Source organism: Hesperophylax consimilis, chromosome 24, assembly GCF_061612785.1.
Source record: "Hesperophylax consimilis isolate HC1 chromosome 24, BYU_Hcon_1.0, whole genome shotgun sequence".
NCBI classification, from domain to species: domain Eukaryota; kingdom Metazoa; phylum Arthropoda; class Insecta; order Trichoptera; family Limnephilidae; genus Hesperophylax; species Hesperophylax consimilis.
In genome coordinates, this window is record NC_142859.1 from 16,644,544 (window position 1) to 16,664,752 (window position 20,209).

General features: G+C 35.6%; 2 protein-coding genes across 2 annotated transcripts in view; one reads left to right on the forward strand and one right to left on the reverse strand.

Annotated features, from left to right (window-relative positions):
- Positions 1-18,301, reverse strand: part of Vps15 (vacuolar protein sorting 15) — a 46,194-nt gene extending 27,893 nt beyond the window's left edge. The window contains exons 1-11 of the mRNA XM_089646596.1: positions 18,074-18,301; positions 17,796-17,976; positions 15,670-15,840; positions 12,495-12,781; positions 11,288-11,494; positions 10,472-10,958; positions 9,269-9,461; positions 7,497-7,609; positions 6,766-6,874; positions 3,799-3,947; positions 3,520-3,663 (exon numbers count right to left, since the gene is read on the reverse strand). Of these exons, the coding sequence (XP_089502722.1) occupies positions 3,520-3,663; positions 3,799-3,947; positions 6,766-6,874; positions 7,497-7,609; positions 9,269-9,461; positions 10,472-10,958; positions 11,288-11,494; positions 12,495-12,781; positions 15,670-15,840; positions 17,796-17,976; positions 18,074-18,165 (2,133 nt within the window). The 5' untranslated portion in view covers positions 18,166-18,301. The remainder of the gene's footprint in view (positions 1-3,519; positions 3,664-3,798; positions 3,948-6,765; positions 6,875-7,496; positions 7,610-9,268; positions 9,462-10,471; positions 10,959-11,287; positions 11,495-12,494; positions 12,782-15,669; positions 15,841-17,795; positions 17,977-18,073) is intronic.
- A 1,498-nt stretch (positions 18,302-19,799) lies between these two features.
- The window catches only part of LOC149411993 (ATP-dependent RNA helicase DHX30-like), a 29,115-nt gene continuing 28,705 nt past the window's right edge, over positions 19,800-20,209 (forward strand). The window contains exon 1 of the mRNA XM_089646282.1: positions 19,800-19,966. The gene's annotated coding sequence lies outside the window, so the exon portion shown is untranslated. The remainder of the gene's footprint in view (positions 19,967-20,209) is intronic.

The following is a 20,209-nucleotide window of genomic DNA, read 5'->3' on the forward strand; positions in this document are numbered from 1 at the left end:
GTTAGTATGGAGAAAATCATATAGTTGAGGGCTACTGTACCAATTATCAATAAAAATATTATGTCCTTTATTTAAATAATCTTGAAGTAGTGTCGTTACTACAGCCCCCGAAACTCCGAGACATTCAGAGTCAGTTATGTCAATCCCTTCGCCACAATAAATAATGAAGTCTAATATAAAAACCGTCTTCACGTCACACAATACAAACATTTTAATTCCAAACCGGTGATGTTTGGATGGTACATATTGTTTGAAAATTAAACGCCCTTTGAAAACAATTATGCTCTCATCGATGCATAAATTTTCATAAGGTATCAAAGTTTTTTTAAACATTTTTCGGGTATGTTCAGTTAGGATTTTAATTTTGTAAAGTCGGTCACCAGGAATTTGTGTGCCGGGTTTGAGATGTGTAATATTCGCAATATAATTTCGTAACGATCCCTAGACATGGTTTTTCCGAAAATTGTACTAGCGAGCAATGGGTCAGTGGACCAGTGTTCTTCGATAGTAAGATGTCGGTTTCTCGTCATTAACATTAACAGTGCAAAAAAAATGTACATTTCTTCGACAGATGTGTCAACCCATTTACGAAGTCTGGATTTTTGGGAAGGTTCTTGTTTTGATATGGTGGCTATGTAATATCGATTAGTTTCGATCACCATTTTTGTCACTATTTCTTTGTTCAAGAAGTATTCAAAAAAGTCAATTTCCGATGAATTACCAGAAAATAAAGTGGATGGATCAAAACCTGACACAAAATCATCAAATTCATGAACTATTGGAATAAATGGACCAGAAGTCCAAGAAGAAAAGCAGTCTGCATTTACGGTATAGTCTAAGTTAGGTGTACGAGAGTCATGATCTTGGCTTGTCCCGGGGGCGTTTATTTCACTGTCACTAACTTCTTCAGTAATTGGTATATCTTGATCATCTTCACTTATTTCTAAATCAGAGTCCATGTCTAAAAATGTTTCATAAATTTCGTCTTCCGTAAGACTGGGGTTTGCCATTTTTAAGGGAGTTCAATTTTGATATATAAACGATAAGCCTATAAATATAGACAGATATATTACTATTTAGGTTGTCCACAAAATTTAGAAATAAAATCACAAAATAAAGTCAATCAAAAAGTCTTGAGTAAAATAACTATTTTTAAAACACGTCACGTCACAAGTTCACAAACAAACGAAAGTCAATCAAAAAGTCTTGAGTAAAATAACTATTTTTAAAACACGTCACGTCACTTAAGTTCACAGACAAACTAATGTATCACAGAAAAACAGATTACTTAAAAAGATTCGCAAAATAGAAATCGGTCAATATTTTACATCGACGCCTAAGTCCATCAAAGCAGATTAGATCACCTAAGAAATACTATGGATAACACAACGATTCAGCGGCGCGACATTCAAATGACTGAATGAAGATTTAACGAATCATCGCTTTCACAATGTTTTATGTAAACAATTTATTATATTTTAACCAGCAAACGCCAGATGTCAGTAAGAAAAAGGATTGAACTATTTTTTGGTTCAGTTATCTGCTAAATTCGTCGCGTATTTACGTAGTATCAAGCCGCTAAAGTGAAACGCATGATATGATGCGCGTAGCGTGGGGGGCACGAATTATTTTCGCATGAATTGATGCGCGTAGCGGCGAAAAAGTTAAGAGAGTTTCACTGTCTAGTGAAACTCGTTGTGCCACTCAAGCGATTTTTGACATACTATGTATGCCCAGTTTACAAAAAAGTTTTGAGTGATCCCTTGCCATAATATGCCAAATTTATAGAACCTGAAAATATGGGATAAACGATGAAATCTAGGTGGGTTCATTGGCTTTAAACGACAGTAAGTTGTTTCATATTTCCATATTGATATTTTGAGGAATGGCATTAATTAAATAATATGGTAAATATATAAACTCTCTTAAGAAGTTTTCCAAGGGACCGGGGAAAAAAACTTCTTAAGTGGGAAAACTTCTTAAGTGGGATTCAATTTTAAATTTATGCATATGTATTTCCTAACCTTCAAACTTAATTTACGACAAATGTCAGATGAAACATGATGCACGGCAATTTTTGATGTTTGAATGAAAAAAACGTAATTATAATGCATATTTTACCATCTCCCCCGCCATATAATCATGTTGTTATGTATTTAAAGGTGAAATATTCCGTATTAACCGTGATCCGATAGATTATCAAAAGTTTTTCGTGTTATACAAATTCGATGGAATAAAATTTTTATACAATAATATTACGAAACATCTCTATGTTCATTATCAAAGGGAAGATTATTGAAGGAGGCGTCAAATGTATGCAAATGTAGATCTAGCCCACGTTGTCATTAAGGTTGAGTTTAATATAATCTTTCATGTTATTTCGGCCTTAAAGACGCTTGCATATTTGTTACATAATTCCGCATTGTTTATTCGTTCCATTGCTATTTTACCTAGTTAGGGGATTAGGAGACGGGGTATTTGGTTTATTTATTGGTTACGGCAGGTTACGGCTTACGGCCCGGCGGCCGACAAAGGGTTTTATGGTCTCAGGTACTAGGTATGGGTTTCAGTCAACGTCTTTCAATTTATGACTTGGAAAAAGGTTCATTTTAGATATTTTGCGACACAATATTTCGTTTGTGTTGATTTTACCGCCGGATTTCTAAAACCTCTTAAGCGGGAAGCAGTTTTAGCTCTAAAACTTCTTATGTGGGAAAAAATCGTGTTTTTTGTATGGAATTTTCAAGGGACCAAAAATCAAAACTTCTTAAGCGTGAAAACTTCTTAAGTGGGAACTTCTTAAGCGAGTTTTACTGTATACGACACCAATCGCTCGAGTGGTTAAGAAGTTCCCACTTAAGAAGTTTGGTTATTTCGGTCCCTTGAAGACTGAATTTGAAAAATAGCCCAATTAATCCCACATATAAAGGTTTCCTGCTTAAGAAGTTTTTTTTTTTATTTCCAGTCTTGAAAAACTTCTTAAGAGAGTTTCACTGTACCGATGAGATTTTGTCATCCTGTTATCAATGGCCTGTTAAATGGATGATTAATGGGCGACATATTTCCGCTTGAAATTCAATTTCAAATAAATTCCCAAAATGAAATACTGTTTTTGGTTTTAACATTGCAAATGAAGATATGCGATAGAAAATAAATAAACTAAGGACTGAAAGGTATATAAAATTTTATGAGTCTGTCTCAGTTGGTTCCGGAAAAGAAAACAAGTCGATTCTATAGGTTTCGATGTACTAATTAATATTGCGTAAAGACGGAAACATTTTACAACAATATTACAAATTGTAAACCAATTTGACAGATCGTCTGGGAGACACAACCATCCAAGACCATCTCTAAATACTGATGGAATTTGGATCGCTTGTATTGAGGGCAGTTACATCATTCAAAGTGTTAATAGAGGTTTTGTTGGCAGGATCATTGTCCTTTGCCACGGTCCCAAGTGGAAGTAACCATCTTCCAGAACAATACGCAAAGTATTTAACCTATCCGTAGATATCTTACCCATAAGTTGGGATGTGCCAGATAACAGACAGTCTCGGAGACCAGTTCACACAGGGACAGTTTCTGCAGCAGCCCAAGTTCTGCCAAAGAAGTCGTGGCCCGGAGCGATTTGGCTATTATAAACTCCGACGGATCAGTGAGGCCCTGAAATAATATACATTGTATCACTAAATTGTCATTATTTAATGGCAGGCAGCATTCTGCTGATGTGCTGATTAACAATAAGTTTATCAGTAATTGAGTTATGTATGATAGATGTGATTTAGTATTTTGCTTCACCTGTTGTAGCAGAGGGACTAGTATATGAGAACAGTGCCACCCCACATAAGCCGCCACCCCCACGATGCAGTCAAAGAAACTCCCCCTCAGGGCCGTGTCTTCCTTGTCATTTAGGAAGGTGATCATGTGTGATAGAAGAACATCGTTAGCTAAAAACAACACATAAATAAGTATAACTAAATAAAATTACTAATAAACGTGTTTTAAATTTTACACAACTGATAAACAACCATTAACCCTTCAGGCCTCTGACCGTTATATTTCTTACAGACGCTGTCAGAAGGTCGGAGATTTTGTGTGTATTTTTGCTTTTCAATAAAATCCAAATAAATTAATTAACACATTGTAGTCGGGCGCTTCAAACAATAGACTCTAGCCTATAGCGGGTGTTTTTCACAATTAGCGCATAAATATATGGCTTTCCTAAAATTGACACAATTTCTAAACCAAATAATATTTTCAATTGAAATTTTCAAAGAAATCATATATGACATTTGATCATCAAAAATAAATTATAATTGCTTTGATTACATCATAATTTCACCACATTTCAAAGCTGAATATAAAAACCTGATATTAATTCAGTAAATAGCATTCAATATTCAATATTTGAAAAATCCAAGTAAAAGATAACATGTTTATTCATATCATATAGTTATATAATAAATAATAATATATATTTGCCATGCTCGCAATTTTACAATCGCTGATGTGTGAAATCTGATAGCGTAAATTGAACAGTGTCTAAGGTCGAAGGCGCACACTCAATAACTTTTGCGGTTGCCTCGCCTAATTGAAGAGCCCATTTCACTTATGAATCATAGTATTTCACGCTGATAACAAACCCGTATAATGCCGTTTCCCGCCAAAAACCGACAGTCCCGCCAAAAACCGACAAAAACGGCAGTTGCCGTGTCCCGCAGTTGACAGACAGTCCGCGAAAAACGGCTAAGGCTGTGTCCCGACGACAATGTGTTAAAATTAATATTTCTGAATGTATTAGAAAACTAAAAACTGTTTTTGAAAGGTGATTAAATAAGCTGTTGAATTTTATTATTAGAAATAATTTTAAATCAAAACATAAAAGATTTCATAAAATTGTACATTTTATCAAACAAATGCATTTTAAACATTACTGTCGCCTCATACTTTGATAATTGACAATAATTCCACAAAGTTTCATCATTTTTTCATTGAGGTCTGAACTTTTGGTTACATAGAGGCATACATTTTAATTTTTCTGTGGTTAACTTCAGGATTTAAATATAAAGCGTAGTGTTTTCTCTTTCTAAAACAGTTTAGATCGTATTTCTCACGATGACAGTAAGGGAGTCACAACGATTGCTATGATACTATGTGAGCTGTTCCCAAAAGAGAATAAATCGACTCTACGGGTAATAGTTGTTTGTTCCCAAAACTGAACAAATTAGCCTGAGGGACTAATGGACTAATGTATGTTAAATGATTATTTATCAGTTACGTAAATTTTAAAATAAGTTTATGAGTAAGAGGGTTGTGTTTAGTATGAAAAAGATGGCAAGAGGGACTGTAAAAAGATTGTGACAAATTGTCCAGACGATTATATATATGACCGATTGACCAATGTATCTTCTTCATCACCTAACTTGAGATAATGAATTGTGTTAACTATTGTTCTGTTCCTTTTTTTTTTTTTTTTTAATATTTACTCCACACAGAAGGCCCAGAAGAAAATAATTTCCCTCGGGGCCTATGTCATCTTTGGGGATGCTGTGTGGAGGGTCTTTTTTTGGAGAGGAAGGAGTGAACATGGGTCTTGAAGAGTCCCATGTTGTAGGAGGGAGGAAACACAGAGGCCGGCAGTTCGTTCCACAGCCGAGCTGTTGAACTTAAGAACGAATCGTAGAAGCGACCCGTTCTAATGTGACAAGTGTCAACTGTGTACAAATGTTGGGCGCGCGTTTGGCGTGTATCCCGACTACGCACCGGTGCCGAAGGGATCAATGACGCTAGTTCCTCAGAGCATCTTCCATTGTAATACCGATAGAACAAGGACAGCATACCTACCTGACGCCTGTGCTCTAAAGATTGCAGTCCGTTTGTTAAGATTGGGGAATCTATCAAACGGACCGCCCGTTTCTGCACAGAGTCAAGGGTTTTTTTCAGGTATTTTGGGGCTCCAGACCAGAGATGGCTGCCAAATTCGACAGTAGGGCGCACTTGCGATTTGTACAGGGTGAGCAGTTGTGTACTATTAAAGTATCTGCGGGCCCTGTACAGTACGCCCAGCTTCTGAGAGGCCAACTTTACTCTGGCTTCGATGGAGCCCCCGTACCTGAGCTGGTCACTTATAGTTACACCAAGCATATCAATGGAAGGCCTGTTCGGAAGATTGCTTCCGTTGAAGGAGACTAGATTATCATTTGGATCCCTTTTAGACGTAATCAGACAGGATTGGGTCTTTGAAACATTAAATTCGACGAGATTATTTTTACCCCAGGAGGAAATACTCTCGAGATAACCGTCCATTCTCTGCTTCAAAGCCCTCCGAGCCGTTGGAGTTTGTGTGCCCTTTGGGGGCTTGTCAAACAAAAAGCTATCATGAACTGTACTGTCATCCGCGTAACAATGAATCGGTGCACATGTCAAAAGGTCATTGATGTGCAACAAAAACAAAGTCGGAGACAGAACCGATCCCTGTTGTTCCACCATCCTAAATCATAGCAATGTTATAAAGACATTAAACAGATATTACAATAATGAGAGAGCAAGAAAGACTATAAAAGAGTGTGACTGATTATCCAATGTGTTTTCATTACCTGTTACTTTAGGTACATAATGCATTGTGCTAATTATTGGACCTTATAAAATTATGCCATTACTGCCATTCCAATTCATAGTAATGTACATCCACAGAAAAATCTCTCGCTGCTGAGAGCTCTGTTGTAGCCTTAAATTAATTACTTAATGATTTTTATATAAACACACCTTTTTGCTTTCCGAAAAATACGCACAGCTTTGTTATTCCACTTTCCATGAAAACTCTACGCACAATGGTTTGAGAATCAGTTAAAAGACTGGAAACTGTTTGTCGAACCTGTAAATATACACAAACAGTTGATTAATATAGCATAATATAATATACTTTAGTATATTTGCGATATGTTCCATAGTCATAGATGATTTCAATATTTCTCTACTTGAGGGATCGCGGCCACTCTCCGTGGCTCTGCCCAATGAACTCTCTTCTGGGCATGATCCGATTTTACTCCTTGCAGCTCAGAAGAGAGGGGTATGCCACCGCCCACTTATTCAGATTGCTACGAGGCTATATCGAGAACTCAGCTATTTTGGAGCGCGTGAGTCTCTATGTTCCTGATGACTATCTTAGACTATTCATAGATTATTCTATCTTCCTGCCTGTAGGACCAACTGCCAATGGTTCTCCAGGTGGGAAGAAGCATATTGCTCCTGAACCAAAGCTCTTCAGATACAGACATATTTTGCATCGGTGAGGAGAGACTCAAAAGCGAAATCTACTGATACTTGAAAGAGTCTCTCCCCTTTATTGCAATCTTCACCACTGTCTGAAATTTGTTTGCTAAATATTTATAAACTTTTTTTACATTTAATACATGTATTAAATTTATATAAATTTTCAATGCACAAGAAATTTAATAAATAAAGATTATTAATAATATTACAAGAAAGGTACTTACCATTTCATGCAGTGCTGATAATTCTGACTCGTAATTTATCTTGGCAGATTCTTTGGGATTATCCATATTTTGAGTCTGGTCCAAAAATCTTAGTGCAGTTTCAGCTAAGCTTGCTACAATTAAATAGGGCAATTATTTAATTATGAAAATGATACAAAAATATAATTAAAATGATTGAGTGCTTTGCAAATGAATTTTCAAGTACGATATCTGTCGTTCAAGGTGAATACATTATATGACTAACTAACCATCACGCTAGAGAGAATAAACCGCCACACCAATATTTCTTGGTACACCTCCTCGCTTTATCCACATTCATGTATCATCTCATTCATACTCTTCTGTTATTCTGTCTTGATCCAGTCGGTGTCATGTTTTACTCGGGCATCATATTATAGTCTCCTTACACTTCTTTCTTTGTTCATCCACTCCCAATGTCCAAATCGTTTATGTGTTCCTTTCTTAATGTTATTAAGTGCGCTAAAATCATATGTGCATTCATTTGAAACACGGTCGTATGTGGTTTTATCACACATATGCCCCCGGGATCTCATTTATACAGCATTCAGTCAACTTTTAACCCATTGGCCTCAAACGACGCCGTCCCGGCGTGTGTACGGCGATGTGTCTTAAAATCAAACGACTGAGGGTCTGATGTCTGTCGGCTTAAAAATTAAAAAGGGATACATTATTGACATCTGTGTTTAAAATTTTAAATGCCAATCGCTCTGTAGATAATCAAGCATTTATTTCGTAGTAATTGGCAGGACTCCGTTCATACAATTTTTTCCTGGTATTTACGATTGAAATTTTGTTATATTTCAGCTTAATTGATTTTTTTCAAAATGGCATGTGGTTCGGGAATTGACAAGCTTGTTCGTAAAACGCATGGTGGGCGGCTAACAAGAGCCCAAATGGCAAAAAATATAAATTATGGAAATAAGTATGATTAATTTACAACTTTTCTTAATCCAATTATAAAAAATGAAGAAAAAAAAATGGTTTTTGAAAAAAAAAAATTTTCATATCCTCTTTTAATCATATTATTATTTTTTTTTAAACAATGCATACATTTTTTACATACCTTGATTCAATGCACAGGTAAATTAAAAAAGATTGTTTCGTTTGCATGTTTAGTTTAAAAGTTATGTAAGATTTAGTACACCACTGCACTTAAAACTTTTGGTACAAAATTAATTCGGATGTGAAGGACAATTTTTTAGCCAAACAATTAGGATGCCAATGGGTTAATCTTCCTCTGTCAGTTACATGCTTCACTGCTGTACATCAGCACTCCATTGCGGACTGCTACTTCGCTTTTTTCAGTCCTCCATTAATGGAGTTACCTGCATTTTCCCTTCTATCAGTATCCCATTTGATATTATTATCAAATAGCTGACATGTACCCAGCATTGCTGGGTGTTATCCTTAGGAGATAGACATATACGTTGGTGGACTTTTTTTGTAGGCCTTTTTAAGATTAACATTTCCGTGTAATGTTATTTTAATGTATCTCATAAGGTTTAGCCAACATTAGCAATGTAAGCGCCGAAAAATATTTGTTTTACCACTTGATCACAAAACATCGACTTTTCTATAGTTTCTATAAATATAATATGCATGTATTATATATATAAACCTTCCAAAAGAAATTCTCTAAATGATAGTAAAAACCCTATCAAAATCCTTTGTGTAGTTAAGAAGAACTAAGCACACAAACAGACAGACGCGGATAGCGACTTTATTTTATACTATTTAGAGATAGTAATTACCTATATTACTGGCGTATGCTGCTCGAACCGATACAGCAGAATCCAAAGCGAGTGGGGCAATCTCGGGGAAGATGTACTCGGGGAAGACATTGGTGTCGGACTTGGGTAGAGTGTCTATCATTCGCAGGCACTTGGTCAAAATGTCGAGGGCGTTCACCCTTACGCGGGGGAGCGCATCATGGGTCAGGTGAATCTAAAAGAAATGCAAATTTGTTAGGGCTTGTAAATAGAATTACCCTTTTCAAAGCGGGTAAAAATAAATTGAAATTTTTGTGCCAGTCAACTCCTGACAGAAACGGTCGGTCCGTTTGATAGATCTTGACAAAATAATTGCAATCTTTAGAGTAAAGAAGTGAGGTGGGATTGCTGTACTTGTTCTACCGATATTTCAATGGAAGGAACTAGTGTCATTGATGCCTTCGCCAGTGCACACAAGGTGGTCGGGAATCACGCCAAACGCTCACCCAACATTTGAAATTGAAACAATTGTACACAATTGAAATTTGTCACACGAGAATGGGTTACTTCTCTTGTTGTTGGGTTCTTGTGCTCATCACTTTTTGTGTTCAGCAGTTAGGATGTGTAATGTTTTCCTCCTCCTTTTTTTATGTGAATACAGCACAGGAGTCCCAACTGCTCCCAACCATCTGAAGCTAGTGAGACTATGCCATCCCCAATTGGGGTATGTTGTGAGGCTGAAGGTAGTGGGGAGGGGAAGATGGTGAAGAGGAAGGTGGTGAAGTGCCTGGCTATTCAAATCTGGTCACCAAACACGGCCAAAGCCATTTCAATTCAGCATACCCAAAGATGACCTTTTTTTACATTAGCTCCACACAGGAGGCCCCGAAGAAAATAATTTATAATAGGCCTATATCGTCTTTGAGAATGCTGTGTTGAGTGATCTTTTTAAGAAAAGGAAGGAGAGAAAGTTATGGTATGAGGGTTGGATGTTTGATGGACGTTTGAATCCATTCTACGGGAGAGTCCGGCTGAAGAAGTTAAAAGTCTCCCTCAAACGACCTCTTCCGATCTGAATATCCCAGCTGAGACATATCCCGCTGAAAAACCTCACCCCGTGAATGTGAGGTGTTGGATGTCCAATTAATGGTTCCTGGGACGGCAAAAATGGCATGACCCCGAGGGAAATAATTTTCTGTGCATAATTAGAATTTTTTTTAATAAAAAAACTACACTAATACTCACAATATATGGTAAAATTCTATCTAAAATCGTCTCAGCGCTAGCATTCTCCGCCAACTGTAGCAAAATATCCAAGCAATACAGTTTGGATGTGCAATGATGAAGTCCCCTGATGCAAGACGTCACCAGTGAAGTAATAATGATCAGGCCCTCGCTATCCGGACTTAGCTGCTTCTTCTCTTTGCCATTCACTTCATCTTTGGCCTCGTCAAATTTAATTGCTTTCGCCGCATCAATTGTTTTAATCTTCACAACGTTTATATTTGGATATTGATCTACATTATTTTCACTGTCTTTGTGTGAGTCTTTGCGATTATCAACTTTGTCTTTGTAGTTTTGCTTGTCGTTGGGATTGTTGGAGAAGATGTTGATTACATTGGCGATGTCTTGGTATATTCGCAAGATTTTCTCATCAGGTGGTAAGATTGGTTGCGAAGAAAATATCAGCATGTACGGCTGGAGGAATGAATAGAAATACTCGGGGAACAATCTGAAAAGAGAGATAAATTTGGATTATCACAAAACATTTCATTATTTTTCAATGCAAGTAATCGACAGTCCTCACACTAAATGTTTTTTTTTTTTAGATTAACTCACACAGGAAACCTGAGAAAAATAATTTCTCTCGGGACCTATGTCATCTTTGGTGATGCCGTGTGAAGGGAGTTTTTGAGAAGAGAAACGAGTAATGCTGTAAAAGTATATTCAACAGTTTTTTTCGTATTCCTATGAAAAACATTGCTGTAAAAGAGTACCATTATTCGATCTCATTATCAACATTTCGAAAGAAACTTAACAACTTAGATAGACGATTCTTACTTTCCCCTCTCATTATCCAAGTACACCTCAGCGGACAGCCTCTGCTGGGGGCTCCTTTGCACCATGGACAGCATGAGGCTGGCCAGCCGCTTGTCACACTGCTTGGGCAGCTTGACCTGCGGGGGCCCATCACTGGAGCGGTAGCTCAGCAGGCCCGACAGGTCCCAGGCAGGGGTGCCGTCGTTCCACAACTCCAGCAGGGCGCAGCTGGAAGATCAAGGGAAGTTGACATTGAAGATGATTGTGGTATTATTTAGTTTAAAGAATAAGATATTAGCTAAATGTTGGTTAACAATAAAAGCAATCCAAATTTAGTCAGTCTTTAGAGTCAAACATGTTTACAATTTGGAATATTACTGTGAAATATTTACATCTTCACGCATATTGCACTGAATATTTTGGTATTATGAATAAACTATTAAATTTTGGAGGAAAAAATCATCATGTACATGTTTCAATGCATGCACATTGAGATTCATGGATTTTATAAATATTTTCTATTTGTTTAGATCTGAAATCATCCATTTAAAGATAGTCAAGTTGAGCATGGGTTTTATTTTTTATTTTTGGAATATCTTAATGAGTAAAACCTCAAATTGTAATATTTAATCATTGAAGACAAAATTAGCGACTCTCAAATGAAAATTTGAAACAGAAAAATCAGAAAAAGATTCTGTTGCATCTAGGAATTGAACCCAGGACATCAGCCTTGCCGGGCTTGGCTCTACCACTGAGCTAATTCAACCCATTCCCCTTCAGTAATATTTAACTTATCATACTTCGACTAAGAACTACCACTGTTATTTTCACTTTCTAAAAGCATATTTTTATTGGTAGCTACCAATACAACCAAGGTAACTCAAACAATTATTTCTTACACATGCGGCAGTGAACTGCGAACTGAACAATTTTACGTTGACAAATATCGGCGGACAGCGAATTTCCGGCGTGAAGTCTACCGAATTACTGCCAAATGAATGCGGAATGCCCACAGCGGAACCCCTCAACCGTAGTGCACTCCGCGCGCCCACCTTTAACTAAAATTCTATTACTGAGATACATTTGCATCGACTTTAGATTGAAATTTGACAGAATTAAACGGAATTTTGTCCCACAAAACCGAAGTTTTGGCATAAATAAACAACTGTCCAAATAAACCGGCTTACTATTTAAGCGGAATCGACTGTAATATAAATAAAAGAATTACCCCGCCGAGAAGATATCCATGCTAGGCACCAGGTCTCCCGCTTTACACGGAGACTCGTTTAACAGCAAGCCACCTCCCAACTTGTCGTCAGCCTGCGCCCTGCCCAGCCCGTCCATCCCGATAGTCTTCACGAATCTCTCCGGGGCGACGTAGCACAGTCTCCGTCTGGAGGTGTCAAAGAAGTAGCTGTAGTCTGCTGGGTTGTCCTCCGGGAGGAAGGTGGGCTTGAAGGAGGCAAAGTCGGCCAGTAACACCCAGTTCCACGATGTGAGCATTATGTTTTCAAGCTGAAAAATAATAATAACTAATGTTTTATTCTTTCTTTTTTTGTTAAAAAGTAGAGATAATATTAATATCCTCACTGGGATCTCCAATGCTGGGGATTTCATTTACACATTTAGTGCGGTTGAGTGGTTTCTGTTTTAAGTCTGTCCGGTGTCAATAGTTCCGATTCCCCTATGTTTTGTATGCAGCTTTTTGTATGAGTTTTAAATGTTATTATGATTTTTGAATGAGAGTGGGATTTCATTGTAGTGTTTATTACCATAGTATAAAAAGCTTTTTTGTAAAAAGGTTGTAGTCGTAGTTACTTGATGAATGATACATAAGTTAGTTCTGTTTTTACACTTTCTTTTTTTACATGATTTTGAAATATTGTAATTCACAATCATAATATGTATCCGTACTAGAATCGTGATAGAATTGAAAGTGATTTTGTACCAAACATGCGAAAATGATTGCGTTTATTGTCTGACAGTGATAATGAATAAATTTGTATACAGATTTTAAAACTTTTGTCCTTTTTTATTACGTTAGTAATTTTTTTTTTTTTTTTTTTTTTATTTATTATAAATTTTTAAAGATACAAGTTTTATGCAGTCCCACAAAGCTGTCACACATGACGGCTTGTCTGTAGGTTCTACAAATAATATATATAAACATTTTTAATTTTTAATACATGTATGACACAAAATTATACAATAAACAATATCACAAAATAATATATCTCAAAGTACCTACCTATATACAAATTATTTAGGCAGGTACGTTGAGATGTTCAGGAATACATCAATAATAAAGTTCAGAGATACATTGATTCGTCGCTTATTAGCCAACGCTTAGTGTTTTTGGGGGAGGGTCTCTCATTATTCTGAGGTTTAAAAGAATTATTAAATTTATTGAAAATCTCTGGTATTAAATATTTAAGCGTTCGGCTTCCATACTTATTTGTTACTCTTGGAATAATGAGGCCCTTATTTTCAGTGAATCTTGTTGTGTGATTATGCACCGGTTGCTTTTTATATTTGCTATCTCCCTCATTATCCATTATAATAATGTACCAAAGAAGACCCTTTATTGGAAGTAGGCCCTCAGAACCATACAGTAGTTTTAGATTACTTCTTTGTCTGTAAATATTCGGTGGTACAATTTTTTTTATTATAGCAATTTGTAAGTTTTGTATATATTTAATATAAATATTGCTTGAGTGCCCCCAAGTTCGTATGCCATATCTGAGTATGGATTCGACCATAGAAAAATAAATTATTTTAAGAGTACAATGAGGCAAAACAAATTTCAGTTTATAAAAATTACTTGCAAAAGATCGGAGCTGGTTACAGATTTTAGCCACTTGTTTATCCCATTTAAATTTATTGTCTACTATTAGTCCCAGATAAGTATATTCGTTAGTAAAGTCAATTGTTTCACAGTGGCAAATATTTTCAATTTTTCTATGAATACATTCAGAATTATGAGCAATTATTTTGGGTATATTCCATATTCCCAGGCTTGGTGATTTTACATACAAACATTTTGTTTTTTTAACATTAATAATTAAACCAACATCATGAGCCCATTTAAGTAGCTCGTTAAAGTCACTTTGCAATTGTTGAATAGCTATGATAGGATTTTCATTGGATACTACAAGTGCAGTATCGTCAGCAAAAATGAATCTAAAGGCCTTTTTAAAGAGTTTTGACATAACAATAACATATATAATGTACAATTTTGGACCTAAAATTGATCCTTGCGGTACTCCTGATTTAATATGTCTTCCTTTACTCATATCATTTAAAATCTTTACGTTCATTTTTCTATTAGTTAAGTAGTTTTTAAAAAATGAGAGCAGTTTACCCCGGATTCCAATGTTTTCAAGAACCTTAATTAATTGTATATGGCTGAGAGTGTCAAAAGCTTTTGAGTAGTCAATAAAAAGCACCAGTACATGTTTTTTAGAATTAAGTTGAGAATTTATAAAATCAGAAAATTTTTCCAGCAATTTATCACAACTTTTTTTTTCTGGAACCCGTACTGGCATTCATCTATAATATTCAAATTATTCAAATATTTATCTAAATTTATCGAAATATATTTTTCTAAAATTTTTTCTAGTGCCGGGAGAATAGAAATTGGCCTGTAATTGTTAATTTCGGAGTGATCTCCATTTTTGAAAATAGGCCTTATAATGCTATTTTTTAATTCATCGGGGATGAGGCTCGTATTGATTATTCTGTTGATAAAGTGAGCAATAACAGGGCTAAGTAATTTGACATGTTTTTTTAAATCAAACATACAAATTAGATCTATGCCCGGTGACTTTGAATTTTTCATACCTCCGATAATATATTCAATTTGCTTAGCATTAGCTCTAGGTAAGTACATTGAATGCGGTAGGGATTCTTGCAAGTGTTTAGACGCTCGGAAATCACATTCATGTAACAACTTATTAACTCCTTCATCAATGATAAACAATATTGTGTTTTATTTTTTTTTACCCTCGAGTGATTTTCATACTAATATTTATATTGTTTTTACAAGGTATTCTGTGGATCCCCTGTATTTATATTGTTTTTACAAGGTATTCTGTGGATCCCCTGTATTTATATTGTTTTTACAAGGTATTCTGTGGATCCCCTGTATAAAAATAGAATTTAGCGCATTGTGATTTAAGATTATCACAGCCAGGTATTATGCCATGTTTTGCATCCTTGAGCCAATATTTCAGACAGCCTTGCGGGGTCAATCAACAGGACATTATGGTGAAAAATATGTTTATTTATGTAGAACCGTGCTGCCCTTGTTAACCGCTTAGCACATAAACTAACAGATCAAATGCACTCGACTCGATTTTATGGTATTTTAACCTTAAAAAATGCTAAATACATCTAAGCATTACCTTAATATCTCCGTGGCATATTCCCAGTTTATGGCACTGATGCAAGGCGTAGAGAACCTGAAATGTGATCCACTTCTTCTCCAGAATGCTCAAGAATGGCCGAGTTGATATTCGATCATACAAACTAAATTTAACATACTCTCTCATTATCAGGGCGGCCTTTTCGGTTTGCTGAAAAAAATAAACGTAAATTATTTTCACCTGGTAAATAACATTTTGTATAAAATCAGAAATAATAAGCTTAGCAACATGTTGTATGTCTATCTCCTAAGGATAGCCCCCAGCACCCCCATCAGCTAGTATTATATATATTGATGTATAATATTAATATATAATGTATTCGAAGAATTCAAAGTTCCTGCATTTGAAAACTTTTTATGAAAAATTGAATTATAAAATAAAAAGATAAATACTCATTCATAACTGAAAATCAAACCAGACTTAAATATATATTTGCATGCCCTAAACTATACACTTCTTTTGCCCAGCACCATTATACCCACCAAGGAAAACATTTTTTTAATAAATTACCAGAACAAATCAGAAGCATAAATGATAAAAAAACAATAAATATTTTAGTGAAATTGTTAACAAAAAAACTGCTTCCCCTAGTTTCATTTGAAACAGAAGAGAGATAGCAAGAGAAGGGCAAGAGAGAAATGGAAGAACGACCTAAATGCAATTGAAAAGAGCAGAGCTATATTTGATAAAGATGGAGAGAAATATGCCCTTAAGCAAGAAAATGGGTTCATAAAAGCTCAGTCATTACACGGAAAGTATAAATGTAAGTAGGAATGGATATTTTGACTTTAATAAACTCCCTAAAAGATATCTTCAGAAGAATAAATGTGATAGCAATTTGATGATGCCGAGATCCCAATCATTGAAAATGTTTTGAAAGCTGGAGAGATAAAAACGTTCAGTTCAAGTACGCAGGCGATACACCAGCTAACATGGACTTAATGAAGAAAACATTATTTAGGCACGTAGACTAAGCTGCAATGTTTGTAGACCAAATGAAGTATGCCAACATTATGAAATTGGACAGATAGCTGTGTCTTCATCCCTAGTCCAACATCAGCGTCTCCGATACTCGAGGTGTATTCTTCATCTAGCGATGAAGATGTTATTCCTCTGAGTAACATTCAGGGTCCTGGTCCGAATTCTCACACAAATGACTATGTGCTTATAAAGCTGTTCATCGGAGTAATCATATCTAACAATGGGTACAACTCAATGATGGTCAAATTTATGACGAGATTATGTGAAGAGTTGGGCTTCCTAGAGATAGATGACATTGCTAACATCAAAATGTGTGAGATAGTTGAGGTGCTGGAGGCCCCTTCCATCGATAATAGACTACTACACAATTGTAAGTGGAAGCTTTCACAACACGTGGCAATGTTCACCCTCTGAACACCTTTACCACTTATGTGAGCAGTCACTTCTGTGGACACATATATCTGATTTTTTCTTTCATACATTATAAGGAATAATGAACCAATTTTTATGTTTAAATAATTAGTAATCTCTCTCATTTAAAATCTCCAGTTTGTGTTTTAGTTATAACGTGTAATATTGATTTTCTGTTGATTTTGTTCAAATCTGCGGACAATGGCGTCATTGTGGTGGACCCTTATTTTTGGTTTTTGATCAATAAAAACGAAAATACTTCAAAACGACCTTGTGTATTATTATGCCTCCATTCCTTGTACTATTCTGAACAAAATTTTGCAAATATTGAACCTTGCCTACCGTTAACAAACTTTCGCAAATATTGAACCTTGTCTATCGTTAAAATATTTGGGCTTGCTCGGGGGAATGACCCAGCTGCCTTTTTGCTTACGACGGCAGAATACTTAACTAATATTTTGCAGTGTTAAGGGAGCCTTTTTTTTGCATTCCATTATAGGGTTTTCAAAATGATGGAGTTTATATTATGTTGGGAAATTAGGCCAGATAATAGAGATTAACTACCAAGATACATTGTTTAGTCAATGTAATGTAAATATGTATCTTTTAGAATTGATTGAATAACAAAGCAATTCAACCAATAAACCCATAAAATTCGAAGAAAGGTCATGATAAGAAAAGCAAACATCATTATCTATAATTAAATAACATACCACGACTTTTTGGAATGGTAGGCAATTGAAAGCGGACGCCAAGTGTGTCCGTATGTAATCCAGTCTTTCTCTGTGAACTCCTAAAGGAAGCGTAGGGTCCTGTATTGCAAACACTTTCACTACCACTAAACCTTCTTGCGACTTTGCACGGGCCACCTTGAAGAATCTCGTAGAACCAAGACTGCAACAAATGATTAAAAACATCAATGAATAATCTGACAAATTGTTAAAACATATTTCATAATGCGACGCATTATATTTAACGAAAAAAATCTTGCCTGATATCAAAATACAGTCCATGGTTGTCCGTCAGATAATGTTCCACGGGAAGAATTTCTGATGGAACGACACTCACGAGTTGGTTACCCATTTTAAAATTCTTTCTAGCACATAACAGATTTTCTATATATTTTGTATCGCAGTATTATTATCATTCAGAAGTAAATGAGATGGAAAATAACACAGCTGTCAGAATGACACTTTCAGTATTTTTGTTCTGTTCTGAACTTGTCTGAACTGTTGAGAGTTGAGAAACGAGGAGCTAGAAGACTAAGCGGATTACCATAGAAAATTGCGGCTCTTGATTGGTAGAAAATATCACAACCAGCTGATGGGTATTTTTTAGCCATACACCTGTATTAGATGAAAACATCAAGTATTGGCGGTGGAGATTGCCAGAAATGTCATAGCAGGGCATAGGCCCCATCCCCGTATATCAGTATTTTTTGTAATGGTATCACTTGCCAGGGAGCAACTGGACAGAAGTAAATATCGCTCATGGCGATAATATGGACTGACTGATATACGGAGCTATAGCAGGGGTAACAGGCATTGACTAATTACATCAATGGTAACAGGATATAACAGTGGCGCTCCGTGACTTTTCAGTGAGCCAGAGAGGTAAGCAGTGGTAAGATTAAAAACTACGACATTATTGATTAGGTACAGGGTGAATTGAAATTTTTTTATTAAAGTCTAATCGAAACACGCTGCATGTAAGTTATGCATATGTGGAAAAGTCAACTAATATTGATAAACCTGTATCTTTTGATTGACTATGGTTGAAGGTTGAACGAACAAATATCCCCTGTTTTCGGAAAGTCGGTGTTCTTAGCTCTCTATGTAGTGCAGTGGCGATTTGTATGGAGGCACTAACATATTTTGGTATTATTTATTGATTTTATTTTCACCCTCAGGCTATTACTTGTTTTTTATAAGACAAAGAACTGTCCCCCCCACTTAAAGCGACATAAGACTTTAATAATGGGGGTTTGCTCGACGCTACACATTTAATTTTTTTTATTTATTTTTTATTATTTATGATAAACGTATTACTAAAATCTCAAATGTTTCTAAAGTAAGTTATTTATATTTAAGATAGAACAGGATCTTATCGTTAAACATGTTATGTGAAACGGTTTGAAAATATAATAAAACATTTTTCAACTATAAAATTCGCTTTACGCACCGGATTTTATTTCTGTAGACGTTGTATTATTAATTTTCCCATTGATATCTATACAAACATTTGAGAATTTAGTAATACGTTCACAGACATAATTAAAATAAATCCCACTAAAAGATCGATTTTCTAGGCCTGCTAGGACAAAGTCGACCATGAGTCTATTCATTACGCCGGGCCGCGTGCCGAATATTGTTTGTACTTGACTTCATCACTTTTATTGTTAATATTTCTACTTTATTTTAGAGATTAGGGCAAATTCAACTGATTCAACCGCAGGCATGTCGCATATTTTTGTGCACGGCTGGTTCACATACATCGTAAAGCTACTGGCTTTATTTTAGGGTATTGTCTCGTCTGATAGCTGTTGCACGTATTTTAGCAAACTATTTTGCATTATTGAGGTTGAAGTACCGTATTTTTCGAATTTGAGGAGTTTTGGCGAAAAAACTGGGGAGAATTATGTTTTCGATATACCATCACTGATTAGTCCGTTCTGGGTCTATATTGGTCTAATGGGTCTATATTTATATCTATGGTTCGGGTTTTGAGTTTTGACAGTGGGAACTTTGAAATAATTTGTTAATTCTGGGAAATGTCCTATTATAGAATATATTGAACTTACATAATCCGTCTTTCAGCTAATCTTATATAGTTTTGCTTAAAAATACTGCCTGTCCTCGTCAATCTTATGGATTAAATAAGCAAGGTAAGATGACGTAAATTATAACCTCACTTAACCTACAAATGCGCTTCAAGAATATTCCATTACTAATATATTATTTATAATGTTTGGTGACTATAACAAATCATTACTTGTATTATTTATTTATTTGATGTTCTCAACTGTCTTTTTTATTTATGTTTGTCAGTTTGAGAGTTTTCCGAATCAATTTAATTTACTCTGCAAGAAATAATTATTTTTACATAATATAGACATAGACATGTGCCT